General features: G+C 42.1%; 1 protein-coding gene across 3 annotated transcripts; it reads right to left on the reverse strand.

Annotated features, from left to right (window-relative positions):
- Positions 1 to 22: 22 nt before the first annotated feature.
- On the reverse strand, positions 23 to 6,247 carry si:ch211-112f3.4 (EF-hand and coiled-coil domain-containing protein 1). Of its 3 annotated transcripts, none has more exons than XM_058631960.1 (9): positions 5,492 to 6,247; positions 3,862 to 4,324; positions 2,754 to 2,888; positions 2,383 to 2,462; positions 2,105 to 2,246; positions 1,854 to 1,974; positions 1,081 to 1,188; positions 774 to 843; positions 23 to 281 (listed from the first exon to the last, which is right to left on the reverse strand). In XM_058631960.1, exons 1-9 carry the CDS (start codon positions 6,108 to 6,110, stop codon positions 115 to 117), a joined length of 1,905 nt encoding a protein of 634 aa, XP_058487943.1. In that variant the 5' UTR covers positions 6,111 to 6,247; the 3' UTR covers positions 23 to 114. The 3 variants fall into 3 exon arrangements, with proteins under 3 accessions (XP_058487943.1, XP_058487942.1, XP_058487945.1); XM_058631959.1 differs by having other exon boundaries at positions 1,081 to 1,191; XM_058631962.1 differs by having other exon boundaries at positions 118 to 281; positions 770 to 843; positions 1,081 to 1,191.
- Positions 6,248 to 17,369: the final 11,122 nt, after the last annotated feature.

Here is a 17,369-nt window from a genome sequence, read left to right on the forward strand (position 1 = left end):
GAATCATTTTGGATAAAGTCAATTTAAAAGAACTTTAAATACATTAAACCTGCGATAAAAAAAATATATATATATAGTCAGATAAAAGCAAAAAGTAAGAAACATTGTAACATGTTAACAGGAGATGAGCAGAGGGTTTGCACTGGTGCTTTGATGCCGAGAAGATGTAACCAGTAGATTCTCTGCTGCTGCTCTTCTGTTGTTCAGTCTGTCTCCGAGGAGGTCACTGGACGACAGCTGCAGGCACAGAGCTTTGGCTACCTGGACCACCCTCGACTGACCTAAAAGGAAAGAGGAGTAGTTCAGTTGTGTTTGTCACCAGTGCTGGTGATCAGCTGGTGATCAGCTGGTGATCTGAGTGAAACTACCGTAATAACCACATGTTGACTTTCACGTGCAACTTCTCAACTTTGAACTGTGACTTTTTTCCAATTTTCACAAATTAAATCCAATTTTATATATAAACGTGTATATATACATATATGTATATATACTGTATATATATATATATATACACACATATATGTATCTCTATATGTTTAAACATGGTCGTTCTCAGGGTTAACAGAGGTGCACCTCATCCTTCAGATCCTCAGCATCTCTCACAGTAAACACCAGCGTCTAGACTTAGTGGGATTCTGAATATGATCACATCATAACACAAGGAGTCGCTATTGCCATTACGAGTGATTACAAGTTCATCTGTCGATCCAAGTCAATTCAAACTAAAATGTGAACATTTGGTGCGTTTAAAAGACGTTGAACAGACCTACCATCTCCGCTTCTACTGCACACGCCCAGAGTGTCCTTCACTATCTTCCCCAGAGCTGTGCGGGACATGTTCTGTGGAGCAAAACACGGCCTGTCACTGGGATACACTCCATAAACCTAATCCCTGCTGTCTTTAAATGAGAGAGGAACCAAACACGACAGGCATGCACACGCTGAGTGGAGACATGGTGGGTGCAGCAGTGGGTCAACAGAGACGGGAAAAATGGCTGATTTACTCTCTGCACTTTGGTGCAGGAGAGTTACTTAAAGAGGGAAACGTGTGTGTGTGTGTGTGTGTTCGCTCCTTGCCTCGTTGCGTAGCTGCAGCAGCAGAGTGAGGGCGTCTGTGAGTTTCTCCTCCAGCAGAAACATCTTGGGTTTGTCCTCCAGCCTCGGATTGTCCTCGTCTGTCTCCGTCTGCTGAGAGACGGGACGACATGAGCTTAGAGCGCGTGGATTTAAACGATTATTATTGTGAATATCGGTTCATTGATTGATTGATGAAAAGAAAAGTACATTTTAAAATAGGTTTTGTTTATGCCTATTCTTTGTGAAATTCACTTATTATATTTTAAATTAGAGGAAAATTACAAAAATTGAAATTAAATTATAATTTATATATCATTATTAGATATTATATATGCATACATATATAATATCCCATGTTTAATCTTTGTTTATAATGTAAATATCAAGTCCATACTGTATATATTCTGGAAACAGTCTATAATGTACATTCTATTTTAACTTTTTTATAGTTTTATTGTCAATATCTTCTATATTGTACTTTCTTGGAAATGCATGTTTATTATTTATTATCTTTATCTTTAATGTCTTTGCTGCTGTGACGATGTAAAGTTCCCCACACTTCTCTTATCTTATCTTATCTTATCTTATCTTATCTTATCTTATCTTATCTTATCTTTACAGATAGATACTTTGTTTTTCAGTTTTGTCGTAACACAGACTTGATGTCAATTCTGTTATTAATCACCTGTGATGGATTTCTCTCCTCAATCTGAGATATGACATGTGTGTAATGTAAAGTTCAGATGGAACATTGACCATCAGCTCTCTCTTACCTGGTCTCTCTCAGAGCCTCTGCTTCCTTCCTGCTGCTCTTGGTTTGTTCTCGTCCAGCTGAGGTTTTTATCCTGGAGGAGACTCTGAGAGACCAGAGGACTGACCGCGTGACTGCGACATCTGGAGGGAGACAAAGCAGAGTTAGGTATGCATGTGTTACTCAAAGTGGAGTCTATATATATATATATACAGACATGATCTGGTACTAAACCCATATTGTGATTCCACATGAGATGAGATGTCTGCTAACCCTTTTCCACAGCTGTGCAGCTGACTCTTGTGCTTCTTCACCTCTGACAGGCAGCTCTGTCCTTCCTCCCTCGGCTGTCTGTCCTCGTCCTCTTCATCAGAGGCAGCTCTGCCCTCCACTGCTCTCTGCAGACACCCTGCGTCTGCAGACCACAACAAACATCTACACTTCAGTGTGTTTTAAAGTGAATGTAATGCTATTTCATCCACTGATGCAAGATTCAACAGAGGACGTCACTTAATCTGTGAACCTTAACTGTGCGGTGATGAACCACTTACCTGTTTTATTAGAAACTTCTTCTGTCCTGATTGGATGCAGTTGTTGATGGGAGGAGTCAAAGGCACAGCTACAGTAGGACCTGTGGTAAAGTAAAATAGAAAATGTTAAGATGGTGCACGTTTGAATCCAGGAAGACCACCTGACAGTTCTGTTAAATACTGATGTTTTTCATTTATGTTTTAGTTATTTATTTAAGTTTTACATTATGTGTTGACTTGAAACACAGTGAGTTTACTACATTTTTGTCTCTTCGTTTCTGAATCTTATGTTTCTTGACCTGAGGAGCTTTAATGCATTGATTTTAAAAATGACGCGTACATGGACACACAAACATGCTGATGCTCACAAACACAAACACAAGTGTTTATACCTGTACAGGTGCAGCTCAGTCTCCAGCTGTGTGATCCTGGACTGGAGCTGCGGCACAGTCTGGGCCTGCTCCTGGATCAGCCGAACTCTCTGGAGCCCCAGACTGAGAGCCTCCCTGGCCTCCTCCGCCCGCCTCCTGATGGAGATCAGACACAAAGGCCACACCTTCACTCCTCTGAACTTTACACAATCCTCAAAATTCTCCCAAAAATCCTCACGATATCCTCTACACAACACATCAGACACATCGGTCAAGAATGATCACCACAGGGGATTATGGGAAAATTATGGGGAATATCATGTTATAATGAACAATAAACACAGAATACCAAATATGTTTGCAAGCAAGGTTTTCATAATAACAATAATAATAATAGTTTGGGAAGTGTTATTCACTTTATTAAATAATATTACATATTACTTGACATGGAATTGCCTGAAGAACTAAATATCGACATTAAACTACTGTTTCAAAGTCCCGGGCAGTTACAGATATTAACCACTTGATGGTGCACTACATTATTTCATGCTTTTTGGAATGTAATAGTTCAAACACACTGATCACATTATACCACTGCAGTCTGTAAACTGACGATGTCTCAGACCATCAGTCAGAGACGTCACCACCTGTGTTTACAGATGAATAATAAAACTGTGGTGTTGTCCTAGCATGGCTAACACTGGACTGCATCTCAATATTTTATTTCAGATTGAGTATGAGTCTGGAAACGGTGTATTCTCCGCCCACTTTCAGGAGGCGTGGTCAAAGGACGGAGATGAAAAATGCCTCTGGAAACAAATGTGCTTGTTGTTGTTGAAGAAGACAAAAACTGTCAAAGGCCAAAGGTCTCTGTCGTCATTGCAATAAGCCCGCCTCCAGCCCGCCTCCAGCCCGCCTCTAGTCCGCCTCCAGCACACCAGGGGATAAAACCCTGTTCGGTTCCCTTCTTTAGGAGATTGTGAATTGTTTGCCAGAAAATCAAATAGCTGGCAGACTGAGCTGCGTTCACCCAGGCTACTGTTGTCCTCTCACAACGCTTACATTCAAACGTTAGACCCTGGACTGAGGACGTTAAATAAAGGAACAACATCCCGTAATAAAGACGAACCTGATCTGAGTGTTCTCCTTCCTCAGTGCTGACTCCACCCCCTGCAGCTTCCGCACCTCCTGATAGGCCCACCGCAGCTCCTTCTCCAGGCACTCATTGAACTTGATGGCCTCCTCCAGCTGCCCGTCACGTGAGGAGCGGATCAGCCTCAGTTCCCTCAGCAGAGGGTCCCTGATGTCCAGCGTCCTCTGCGTCCTCCTCAGCCTGCTGCCTCCTCCTCCTCCTCCTCCTCCTCCAGCACCGCTGCACTGTCCTCTAATTCTCTGTGTTGGGACCAGTTTTCCCTGGATCAAGGTGATAGAAGATGCGGGAGTTGAAACGGCAGAGGTGAAGCTGGAGGGAGGAGGGAGGCTACGGCTCCTCTCCCGTCTGAGGGCCACCTCCAGGGCCAAGCAGCGAGCGTCGCTGCTCTGCAGCGCTGAGCGAAGGTCCTCCACCAGCTCCCTCAGAGCTGAGACCTCACCTGCACACATTCAAGGAAGAGTTAAGAGTAGTAAAGGCACATAGTCACCAAGTCACCAATGTTTCGGCACTCAGCTGATTTTAATGTTTGTGTTTTCAGTCGGACTCCAACCTTTAAGTCGTGTCTCACTGTCTTTAATTCTGCAGACACGTCTGCCAGCGACGGCATATTATTGCTCATCATCATCATCATATCATTGCTCTGATTGGTTGTCGGTCTGTTCAACTGGTCACGCCTCTTGGACTTGGGAGGTGACCACACCCTCTCCAGACCCCATCTCACTCTCAAATGCTAGTGTCTCACTTTACTACCATAAGTAAATAGGCCTAAAAACACACTTATATCGGCATCAGCCACAGAAACAGCATATCTTTCAGCCTCTACACACGAGTTGCAAAACTTTAACTCAAAATACGGCCCCCAGGTCCCTTTTTTCCTGGGGGCCCCCAAGCCAATTGAAGCAGCCCTGTGTTGCAAGTCGGTACAGATGTAAACATAACATAATAATACAAAGGGAGACACGAGTTAAAGTAATTGGTGCTCTGTTGCCTGCAGCACTTCCTCCCCCTGTTTTAATGCACACTAATAACACTGGTGTGTATCTGCAGTCACAGATAATAGCTGGTTAGAGAGGAAAGCAGCACAATCATCATTGCATCATTTCCTATAGAAGCAACGTCAACATCACCTTTTAAATCTGATAACTCACATTTTAATAGTTGGCACTTGTTTTATCTATTTAGTAACACTTCACCATAAAGGTGCATAGTTATTACATAACTATGTTAAGCATTGGCCTACTTTACTTTTATTAATGAACCTTATTGTAAACTGTGATCTGTGTGGTTTAATGTGTGGTAAACAGTGTTCATGTACAGGATCCACTTCACAGTGAACAAGTGTTAATGAATGCATGAATGAAGAACAGTTACCAGTTATTATTGTACAAACCCTTGATCCATGAATGAATTATTAACCTGAATAACATTATTAAATGTTATTATGCTTATTACAGTATTAACTAATGTTAATCAATTTGTTACCAATTATTTGATATTTTTATTTGCGTCATTTGTTTGTGTTTATTTTTCATAAACGTTCTGTTTATTGATTTATTTACTGGAGTTTATTTTGAAATGCGCTGTTTTGGATGAGATGGTACAGTACCTGCGTCACGCTCCGTCACCGCAGTGGTTCCACCGTGGATGTGTGCGCGTCCACTCTGCTCTCTGGACAGATCAAAACTGACGCACTTTCTCCTCCGCACGCGCGGCCACCTGACTCGGATCTGTGTCTGCACCAACTCCGTGTCATCGGTGACGGGCAAGCGCCGGGTTCGGTCCTCGGTGCCTCTGCGCGCACTGCGCACACGGAAAACCCCACAGAGCCGCGAGTGGAAGTCCTTAAAGGAGAGCTGAGTGGGCAGCCGCGAACACACATCCCTGAACTCTTCCCCCTCCTCCTCCTCCTCTTCCTCCTGCTCTTTCTCTCCATCTCCTCCTGTCTCGTTCTCCGGTACTGTCCTCGTCCTCTTCCCCGCTCCGGTGAGACCCAGCACGGCGCACAGTGCCGTGAAATCCTCCGCCGTCACCGCGTCGTCCCTGTTGGTGCAGGCCAGGTGGTGGAAGACCTCCTGCAGGTACTGGTCTACCCCAGTAGCAAGGACCACGATTTCGTTCTGCACGCCGGGGTCGGGGCAGTGGTGATGGGCCAGTGCGCTCCGGAGCCACTCGCTTTTACGCGCGGCGCGAGGCCAGGACTCCCCGCGCGACACCGTGCGCTCCATGACAACAACTACTCTCTTATCTTCAAGATGTCACCAAATTAAAAATCAGATTACGCGCTGGCATTAGACATGGTTTTAATCCCTTAAACCTGCCCCTGTTGTGACGTAATTCCCTGGAATACTCAGCCTGGATCTCTTCCCGGAGCATCAAGTCAGGATTAAATGTCCTCGAACGAGAGAGGGGGAAAAAAATCCCCATGTGCTGACTCCACCCACACACAGTATGAATGTGACTGATAGTTTTATGTAAGCGAGGACAATTGTGTTGTGGTTCCTTCGTCTCCATTACAACGGATTGAATATCTTTTATAATGAGTAATCATGAGAAGATCAAATGTGTGTGTACTGCTGAGTCATAGTGTGTTGTACAGGAAAACTCACTCAAGTACATCACCACAAGTATTTAACTATTTACTTTACTGTTTAAAGTCATTTTTTTAACAAATGTACTTAAGATTTGCAGTTTGTACACGCACAACGTTCAACTAACATTCATGTACACAAGTTAAGGTGAGAATTCTTCAATTTAGTTTATTGAAACCTTCCAAGTGATAGTTCTTACATTTTCTTTGATTTAAACTGATTATTTAAACCTGATTTGAACGTCCGTGGGGTGTTCACTTCACAATCACAGACATGGTACTCCGCCCAACAGCAGTGGACATCACATCACATCACATCACCAGCACTTTAACAACATAAGCAACTTAGCAACATTAGCAACTTAGCAACATCTAAAGCCCAATGTCAGACCAACTTTGAGCATTGGTGTGACTCATTCATGTGAATAACAGCAGAGTAAGTGAGTAAAAGTACAGTAACTAAGTATGTGTTCTATCACTGGTTTGCAGACACATCAGGCATGTTGTGGCACCTGTCGTCCACTGACCACAACAACCAGTGAGTCATGTTGGCTTTTAGTTTGGCCCTGACAACAGAAGCTGTAAAATGACCTCTGCTCCTCCTGCTCTTCCTGCTCTTCCCTCTCACTTCAGCTTCACTTGGACGACTGCCGGCGGGAAATACCTGTCCTCACCTGGACCTGAAAACAAAAGAAAACATACATGAATGATTAATGTAAGACAAAAAAAACACATACACTGACAAAAATACATACAAAAAAATAGACAAGGCTAAGACAATAGATAAACAACATAACATAGATGATTTATTCAGTTTGACTGTTGAGGTACCTTTTGAGAGCCTTTTTAAATGATGTTAAATAATTACATTTTTTCAGATAGTCAGGGAGTTGATTGCAGAGACTGGGTTCTAAAGAAGGCAGCGAGGAGATCGGAGGAATTTTGTGAGTAGATGTGGACTTGGTTGTTAGATACAATATGACAAAAACTTGAAGGTAAAAGATTCATTCTTTGCTGGAACACAAATAAACACACCTGATACACATTTCTATCATGAACATTCAAAATTGCAAGTTTGAGGAACAGAGGACCTGACACATGATCACTGTCAGTCACTCAGTATCTGAGGGCGACTCTCTGGACTTTCTCCTCATCAGTATAAGTGATGTATGTATTATGTTACATGTAGAAAGGTTGAAACTAGTGGTTGAGACCATGGCTATGTGTGACTTGCTTCCTATTTCCTAGGCTTCACTTTTCAAACTGAAAGGTTACATCCATCACAGCAGCAGGTAAAGACTTGGGCCTGACACATCCAGGCCCTCGGTACAATCTCCGGGGTAGATCTTACCTTCAGTTGGGTGCAGATTAAGGTAATTGGGGAATCATGACAGTTCCTCCACTTTACAATCAACCGCACAAATAGCAACGCGAGGTTTTGTTTTGTCTCTTGTGCAGACGAGTAAAACAATCCCAGCCTGTCTGTCTCCATCTCAGCAAACAGTGAGAATCATGTGGACTCATTTGAAATGAATCACTGGTACAAATGGCGATAAGAGCGTCTACAGGTAAAGATTGTTTCATAGCACATGAATCATCTGAAGTCACATGATCTCACAGAGGAAAACCTCGGTCCTTTGTTTTGTTTTGGTTTCTAGGATCAACCTGAGTATGGTTTAACTTCAGTGGTCACTGTGACTCATGCCCAGATTTACCTTTAGCAAGGTGTGTGTGTGCGTGTGTGTGTGTGTGTGTGTGTGTGTGTGTGTGTGTGTGTGTGTGTGTGTGTGTGTGTCAGGCGATAAATATTTCTCCAAGGCAAACACATCCCTCTCTCTCTGAGTCTCTTTCTTAAAGACATAGAACGTGTCCTGGAGATATTTGGGGACATTTATCACCATGTGTCCTGTTGGACAAACATGTGGAGGCAGGCAGAGCTCAGTGATCCCTTCACTTCCTCTGGAAACTCTTTTTCCTTTTAAGGCCGAGAGGGAGGAAACTCTGATAAGACAGTCAAGGTCAAGGTATGCACAACACACACACACGCACACACACACACGCGCACACACACACAGTCTGGTTTACATGTCTTTGGAGGACATTACGTTGACATACATTTCCTGGAGTCATACTCTAACCTTAACCATAACTACTACTTAACCTAACTTAAACCTTAACCTAACCATACAACATGTCTTCATCTTAAAATAGAATCATTTCTATTATAGGGACACGATTTTTGTCCCCATGATGTGACTGTGTGAACAGATTTATCTCCCCACAACATGAGCTATACCTGCAACACACACACACACACACACACACAGTAATGTGTCACGTTGAAGTCATTTTTTTTAGTTTTTTTTGGTGTGTAGTTTAAAAAAATACGTGTAGCCCTCGTTGCGTTGACAGAAAACCAAAAACCCAAAATGGACACTATACATTAGTGCTTTGGTGACTTTATTTTGCACTACTCTCAGTGCTCACTTATCTGAAGAGTATTCAGATCCTTTCCCTGAGGGGATCGTTCAGGTTTTTGAAGTGTGGTTGGACGAGGTATGCGACTGCACCCTGTGTGCTGACAACAAGCTGAAGACATGGACACTTGCTCTCAGTGGAAATGTGGGGGGGGGGAAAAAACAGATTTAGCCTCTTAATAAAAGACTCAGCTCATAAAATCTGCACCTGCTTACGTCGACAGTGTCTTAATAACAGGTCTGCTGCTCAAAATGCTGAGAAAATCAGCATTTTTACATCACAGCACACACACACACACACACACACACACAGTGTCAGTGTTTTAAATCCTGTGTGCAGATTCATCACCGTGACTCAAACTTAGCAAACACAGCAGCGGTAAACCAGCAGTAAATGTGTCCTAATGAGGTGAAAACACTGATTTTCTGTGTGGACTTTGGTTACAGGAGAGTGAGTGGTTTACACAGTTCCCAAAACACGAGTTAGTTCTAAACAAGTGATACATACTGCAATCATTGACAGGAAATGCAGCAGTTTGAGCAAACAACCCAATCATGCTGTCAGTCACTCACACAACCGCCAAAATAAAAGCCTGGGTTGTGAAGATCGCTCATCGCTGTGTGAGTCACTTCCTCCGATGCTTTTTTAAAGCTTAGTTAGTCCATCGAGCCTATGTCGGCTTACATTAATCACATAATGAGTGTTTGAGTGAAATCGGGGGGATGGTCAGTGTCAGTGCTCACAGTCCAGCTGCTGACCTCCTGCCTCCCTCTGACACTCAGAGCTCCAGCTGCTGCTGGCTGAGGCTGAAAGGAGCTGATCTGAAAATGAAAGGATGAGCCGCTGTAAAAGTGTGTGTGTGTGTGTGTGAGAGAGAGGAGGAGTGAGGCAGTATCAGTATAGTTAGGAGTTTAGGTTCAGGCTTTGTGCTTTTGTGTGGGTTGCCATATGCTCCACTGTGCGTCAAATAAAAGTCAGATCCACTTTGAAGTGGAGATGGGCTGCATGTGTCCACTTCACTGAGACCTCATCCTGGTTTGACCCTGCAGGGACACACATGGAGGTCTCTAAACATGTCGACACACACACACCTATGCCTCATTCTGAAGGTATTGTAGTTTTCTTGTGTTTTTTTTCTTGTGTTCTTGTGTCAGTCACTGATGACTATGTGTTACTAACTTTATAAAAGCTGAACTATCACTTAAACATCACAGCCCTGTCGTATAGTCATCATGTATCAACTGTGTGTGTGTGTGTGTGTGTGTGTGTGCACTGTACCCTAGTGCCTACCCTAACTCTAACTCTAACTCTAACCCAAATAAAATAAAAAATAAACATTTTCCCCAGCCCTTGTGCTCTAATTTTTTGAAAGTGTATAAAAATTTACAGCATGACTTTTAAATGTAATATTTGCCAGTTAAAAACACGATTGTCAGGAAAGTACACAATAAAAAAAATTCAGCCTTTTTTTTCCAAATAATTTTTGCTCATTTGAAAATGAGTTCTTCATGTTGTGCATGTTTAGGTAAAAGGCGTAAAGGACACTGCAGGAGTCCGGTCAGCTCTAAACTGTCCAGATGGTCAGACGTCCTTAAATGACCATTCATTCATCCATTCATTCATTTTGTTGTAGATCATAAACTACACATTGTTCAGTCCCTCAAAGAACATCTGTCAACTTTAAAACCAATGCACGTCCTCTTCTGTGCAGTGTGTGTGTGTGTGTGTGTGTGGAAGTAAATACTTTCCACTCACGTGGATGAGGTGATGGATAATCCTTCTTCCCCAAACACCTCCACCACTCTAATCCTGCAATCTGTGATCGATGAGTAGAGTGTCAACATGATCGTTGACATAAGTTAGGCTAGACAAGAGGAACCTCACTCTTTCACTGGAGATGTGATTTATGATCCCTTTGTGTGTGTGTGTGTGTGTGTGTGTGTGTGTGTGTGTGTGTGTAAACAGAACCTCAGTGTGTGACAATGTAAACATTTCCTCATTCCTGAGATATGGAAGGAGCACTGGTCTACCTTTGAGCTGTCCCACCTGGGTACAAGGTCATACACATTCAGTCATCTTCCCACTCCCACATCCACATCCAGAACTACACACACACACACACACACACACACACGCACACAGGTGAAGTGACTACATTCCTGGGAGTCAGCGAAGATCCTGTATGAAGTTTAGTGAGAGCAGATGAGGCATGTGGCTACAGGCAGAACTGAAACACACACACAAACAGTGTCTGGGTGCGACTCCTCACACACACACACACACACACACACACACACAAACACAAACACACACCCTGCTCGGTCCTGCAAATTTACAGAAAACATTAAAAGAGAAAGTAGTTATCATTTGAGTGAGTTTAAGAACATTCTTGGATGAGGATCTTACGGAACTGGTATACCGGATTATTTGTGCATGCATCTGAATCATATGTACACAACCTTTTATTTGTTTATTGAGGGGAAAAAGGGGGTTGTTGGTCAGTTGGTGGTCGCACTCCTTTTTGATAATTCATTATTTATCCTCCACATGATCCCAGCTGACAGGGCAAACGGCAGGGTCACACCCTGGACAGGTCACCTGTCCATCACAGGGACAAACAACCATTCACTCTCACATTCACACCTATGGTCAGTTTAGAGTCAATAATGAACCTCTGCATGTTTTTGGTGTGCACATGGGGAGAACATGAAAACTCCACACAGAAAGGCCCTCGGCCAAACCAGGATGAAACCGGCAACCTTTTGCTGTGAGGCAACATGCTATTATACTGTATATATCTTGGCAACATGACCCTTGGTGACTGAGCAGGCCAATCTGTGATGGGCACACTCTGGCACAGGTCAGGCTCTGAGCAGCCGATGCTTTCGTCCTCCCTGGAGAATCTTCCCAATGATGTTTTTGCATCTGACGTTTAGGGATGTCCCGATACAACTTTTTCACTTCCGATACAATACCGATATTGCAGCCTTGAGTATTGGCCGATACAGATATTGATCCAATATGATAACAGCACAAATCATACATACTTTAATGACTTATTTTGTAGTGTGGAATGCTAGAATAAGCTTGATCAAGTGATATTACTTAAACAGAGAACAATAGTCAGCAACAGTAGGTATGAGAAAAACTGACCCATTTATTATTTACCAATGGGTTACATCAATTTTAACCTTCAACATAAGAATATTGGATTTTTTGCCATGTTAATTTCATGCAGTCTATGGTTAATTTCATCAGGAGGAAAGTACCAAGTGCTAATGGGGGTGTTTTCAGAGCACCCGTGTTTCACTATTTTGGATTAGCCCGGGGACCGGCCCCGCAGACGTACTTAGTTCCGTGTGTGGAGCTTCAGGACACATTTAAAACACACAAAGCTCTTGGCATGGCTGGTTTTTGGGGTATAGTTAACAAACGGAGGCTGTTGAAAGTCGACAGGTGGCGCTGGTTTATGAAATAATGTTGTTTTAGCAGCTCGCCTCAGGATGAGCTAGCGTGGTGCTAACTGCTAGCTCACACTCGCTGCTTCATAGCCTCTGATTTCAGAGGTTAAAGAAAAATGTTTAACCTCTGAAATAGCAGTAGCACACACACGCTGTTGTTGTGATCATGTGATCTACATGCATCCAACACTCAGAGCCCAAGTGATCATGGGCGCTGCTGGAGTGCTTATATCTGAGATTTTAGAGGCAGTCCGATATAATCCAATACTCAATATAAAAGATACTTCTTTTTTGGCTGATATTGGACTGGTAGCCGATATTGATATCGGATACCGGCTGAATGCTGAATCGGTCCAGCAGTGAAGGAGATTGCTTGTCGGTGAGGAGGCTGTTTGTTGAGGACTTGAAACAAGAATTTTTTTGGAGAAGGTCCTGATGTCTGTATATCTGAGCCGTCTACATGCAGAGTTGGGACAGCGACTCTCAGTGCCATCAAGCACCTGTTGTTCATTCTTTTGTTCGTGATGTACGTGGATGACACATGACTTTTTACTGATAAAACTATGGTCCTCGGCCCTAAACATTTTACACCGTGTCAGTAAACAAATGCAGATTTCTGGTCAAAGTGGAAAAGTGTTCTGATAAAAACCAAGAGATCAACCCACACTGGTTACCAGTGAACCTCAAGAAGGTGTTTGTTTGTTTTTATGTGTTATTATGGATCTGGCCTTTTAAATCGATGAGGGAAAAAAAATAAAAATAAGTTTAGAATAACTTAAAAAAAGAAGGGAGAAATCTCTACACTGGCTCCCCGTACAGTTTAGATTTCAATTTAAAATCCTCCTCCTCACGTACAAAGCACTTAATGGTCAGGCCCCTTCATACCTGAAAGACCTAGTCTTACCCTATCACCCTAATAGACCACTTAGGTCACAAAATACAGGTTTACTTGTGGTTCCCAGAGTCTGTAAGGACAGAATGCGAGGCAGAGCCTTCAGTTACCAGGCTCCTCCTCTCCTGTGGAACCAGCTTCCAATCTGTATTTAAAGTTAGACTTAAAACTTTCCTTTTTGATAAAGCTTATAGTTAGAGCTGGTTCAGGGAAACCTGGACCATCTCTTAGTTATGCTGCTATAGACCTAGACTGCTGGGGGAATTTCCTGTGGTGCACGCACATTCACTCTCTCACCCTCAGGGTATGAATGTGACTTTTTATATGTCATTAACCTTGTCTCTTTCTCTCCCTAGTTTGTGTCTTTCCTTCCTTCCCTCTCTCTCTCTCTGTATTCTCATCTTGCAGGTTGCAGGATCAATATCCAGTTTTCGAGGCTATCCATATCATACATATCATCACCATTATTATTGTGCTATAATTAAAAGTCGATATCATTGACTGTATAAACTTGATACAGTTGTTGTGTATCTGCTCCTGGTCTCTCTCTCTCTTCTGTCCCTACCTCATCTCCCTCTTGTCCCCATGTTCTTATTTATTTAAAGTTTTGAATCATTTTTAACACTTTCTCTTCACTTCCTCACATACTGATATTGTTTGCACAGCATCTTAAAACTGAACTAAACTGCATTAACTGCTCTGCTTTCCCTTGCATTTTTATCACTGCAGTGCCATCATTTGGCCGTGGCTGGAACTGCCATTGTTGAAAATGTTGCCGATCTGAACCTCTTGAGATCTCAGTTAGACCTGGGAAACAAACTAACAAGAAACAAGTGTGATAAAATGATAATCTGAAGTAATTGTTCATATTCGGTGGTCTAATGTTCATCCAATATCATTTTACAAAGCTTTACCTCTCATTTCATAGACTAGGTTTTAGGTTTGATAACTACAAACACAGAACAATGATTTGCATGTCATTAGTAATCAAAAACACCCTGACGACCTGCTTTCCTATCATTCTCTTCTCTCCACCTTCACTGCCTCTGTCTCTGCAGCCAAACACTCTTTCTATCAGACTAAAATTCTATCCTCTTTCTCTAACCCCATCTCACCTTTCCACCAAGCACAAATTCATCTCCTTCTCTATCCTCTCTCACCCCTCTATCTCAAGATCATGTTCTCTCCCTTACAACCTCTGCCCCCTTGACCCTATCCCTTCTCACCTTCTTCAGTCAATTGCTTCTGATCTTCTTCCTTTCATCACCCATCCCGTGAACACATCTCTATCATCTGGTTGCTTTCCTGACTCTCTTAAAGAGGCCAGAGTGACCCCCCACCTCCTTAAAAAACCCACCCTCGACCCATCTGAAGTAAATAACTGTCTGTAGTTATTCTTCCATTTCTTTCCAGAACTCTGGAGCGTGCTATCTTTGATCAATTCTCTTCCTACCTTCACCAGAACAACCTTCTCGATCGTCATCAGTCTGGTTTTAAGGCAGGTCACTCGACCCAAACGGCTCTTCTTGTAACGCGAGTAAATGTAACTCATTACTTTACACCTCTGCATTTGACACTCGGAATGAACCATAGGTGTGAGTGTGTGAGTGACTGACTGTTGGCCCTGTGGTGGGATTGGCACCAGCAGCCCCACAGGGACCAGTTTTGCTTATTTCTTTATATGGATTTTTTTTTTTTTTAATATGCAGGCCACACGGTAGAGAAGTGGTGAGCACTGTTGCCTCGTGTCAAACCAAGGTCCTTTCTATAGAGTCTGAATGTTCGGCCTGTGTGTATGTGGCTTTTCTCCAGCTTCCTCCCACCGTCCAAAGACATGCAGAGGTTGATTGGACACTATAGGTGTTTGTCCCGTCGCCCCACCACTCTCACGTGTAATCTGTATTTAAATGTAGTTTAAAAATGTTCTTTCGCTTGTTTACAGCAAGTGCCAGTCAAGTGACATAAATCTTTACCACAGACTCGGAAAACTCTGAAATGATGACTGAGTCCATCATGTCTTTATAAACTTTTGTGAACGTCAAACTAGTTTGAAACATTGCGCTGTCACAGCAGAGACAACACTCTCTCATTCTCTCTCAGCTGCTAACAGAGCATCATGTCGATTGCGTCAGCTGCTTTCTTCATTAAAATACCCCCCCCCCCCCAGCCTTTTTTATTACCAGCCCCCAGTGGTCTGCACTACCAGTGACTACAGTTTCAGGGGGTCCCGCATTTCATTAACAGCGCCACCTAATGACTTTGATGACCAGACACTGAACTTTTTAACCATAACATTTCATACACTGTATGTCTTTATTTCATGCATTGTATATATAATTTTTTTTATATAATTTTTAACATACAAACTTATAGACAGTATAGATAAACTTCAAACATTGAAAAAATAAATACAAAATCAAATCAAAAGGGTAAACTAATTCTAAAGGTTTATTCCAGACAAATACTACATTTTTCTTTACTATTTACTGTACTTTTTAAGGGTTTATTTCACCCAAATACTACAAATAAATGTAAGATTAATAATGCTTTTCCACTACACAATTCCAGCACGGCTCAATTCAGCACAGCTCTGCACAGCTAATTTTGGGCTTATCTTGGGCGTTTTTTTGGGATTGGATAAGACCACAGAGTTTCGGGGGAGTTCTATGGACTGAAGGAGCCAAACTGGAACTGTTTGGACATAAGGACCAGGACTATGTCTGGACTTATGACCAGAACAGTACCATCCCCATGGTCATTCTGTCGCAGGAACTGGCAATCTTGATTGTGTACCTGGCATCATGGATTCCCACAAATACCAGGCCTTATTAAAGAGGAATGTGATGCCTTCTATCGACTTGGGTATAGTTGGACTTTGCAAGCACACCTGAATGTCAACCAACGCTTTGTTGAGTAAAAAGACCCTGGAATGTCCTGTAGTGGCGTCACCAGATTTAAATCAGATTGAAAATCTTTGGGATTTAAATAAGGCAGTTGCTGCACAGAAGTCATCGAACATCCACTGTATTTTGAGGGGAGGGGTTTGAATATTGAATATAATCAAAGGAATTATTGGACAACTGACATGCATGATTACTCTCAAAAGACAACTCAGACGGTGAAGTAAAAACTGTTCAAATGAATGTCAGATAAAAGATAGCTGCCCTCTGAAATGTATCATACATTGTTTTTCCCTCCCATTATAACCAGAAAGAGCCATATAACTTTGTTAAAAAAGCGAAAAATGAATAACAATATACAGTTTAATAAAGGCTCAAAATATCATATCATGTCACATCACTGTTTCAACAAATCACTGTGTTAGGGTTAACTGTGGTTTGGTCAAAATACAGTAAACACTTAATTCACTTAATTAATGTTGCCTAAATTATTACATTTTTTTAATGTTTTTTTAAAAAACGAGTTAGCAAGTGCGTCATGGTGGCTTTTTTTAATTAAAACGACGGAAAACATTATCCTGCTTTATTACCGTGGGATTCAAGTTCTACTCATAGTTTTCACGTCAAAATGGATGGATTTCATATGCACTTTCCAATACAACGTATTCAAGAGCTGGCAAACATGTTCTTTCTTGTGGTGTGTATGGTAAGTGGTCTGTATAGCGCTTATCGAGGCTTGATGACCATTTAAAGCTGCTTAACTCTACAGTTTTTGCCATTCACCCATTCATATTCATTCGCTCACACTTTCATACAGCACAGCTATGAGCAGCTTAAATCTGTAATATAAGACAACATTGTGATATTTTGCCAGTTATATATATATATATACATATATATGTATAAGTTATATATTGTTCAATTTAATTATTAGCCTTGTCTCTAGAGATATTGACCTTTCAGTTTAAGATGAATGCACTTTTTGTTTGAATTTAGCAATCAGCACAGTAATTAGATTACATTTCCAGAGTAACTTTCCCAAAACTGGGACGTGCCTTTTATGTGACGTCATCCCTTGTCTTTTATTCCTTTGATACTGTTATTTTTCAAATATTTCCAATTTGTAATTTGACTGCGCAACGTGAGGTTTCAACTGGTACTTTCAT

The sequence above is a fragment of the Solea solea genome, chromosome 6, assembly GCF_958295425.1.
Source record: "Solea solea chromosome 6, fSolSol10.1, whole genome shotgun sequence".
NCBI classification, from domain to species: Eukaryota; Metazoa; Chordata; class Actinopteri; order Pleuronectiformes; family Soleidae; genus Solea; species Solea solea.

What these genes read in the sequence shown, in the direction of transcription:
- si:ch211-112f3.4 (XM_058631959.1), bottom strand. Translation starts at nt 6,110, where the DNA reads ATGGAGCGCACGGTGTCGCGCGGGGAGTCCTGGCCTCGCGCCGCGCGT. An exon ending in AAGGAGAACACTCAGATCAG is followed by an intron (nt 2,889 to 3,861) that starts GTTCGTCTTTAT and finishes GATCTCCATCAG; the next exon opens with GAGGCGGGCGGAGGAGGCCA. An exon ending in ACTGAGCTGCACCTGTACAG is followed by an intron (nt 2,463 to 2,753) that starts GTATAAACACTT and finishes ACTTTACCACAG; the next exon opens with GTCCTACTGTAGCTGTGCCT.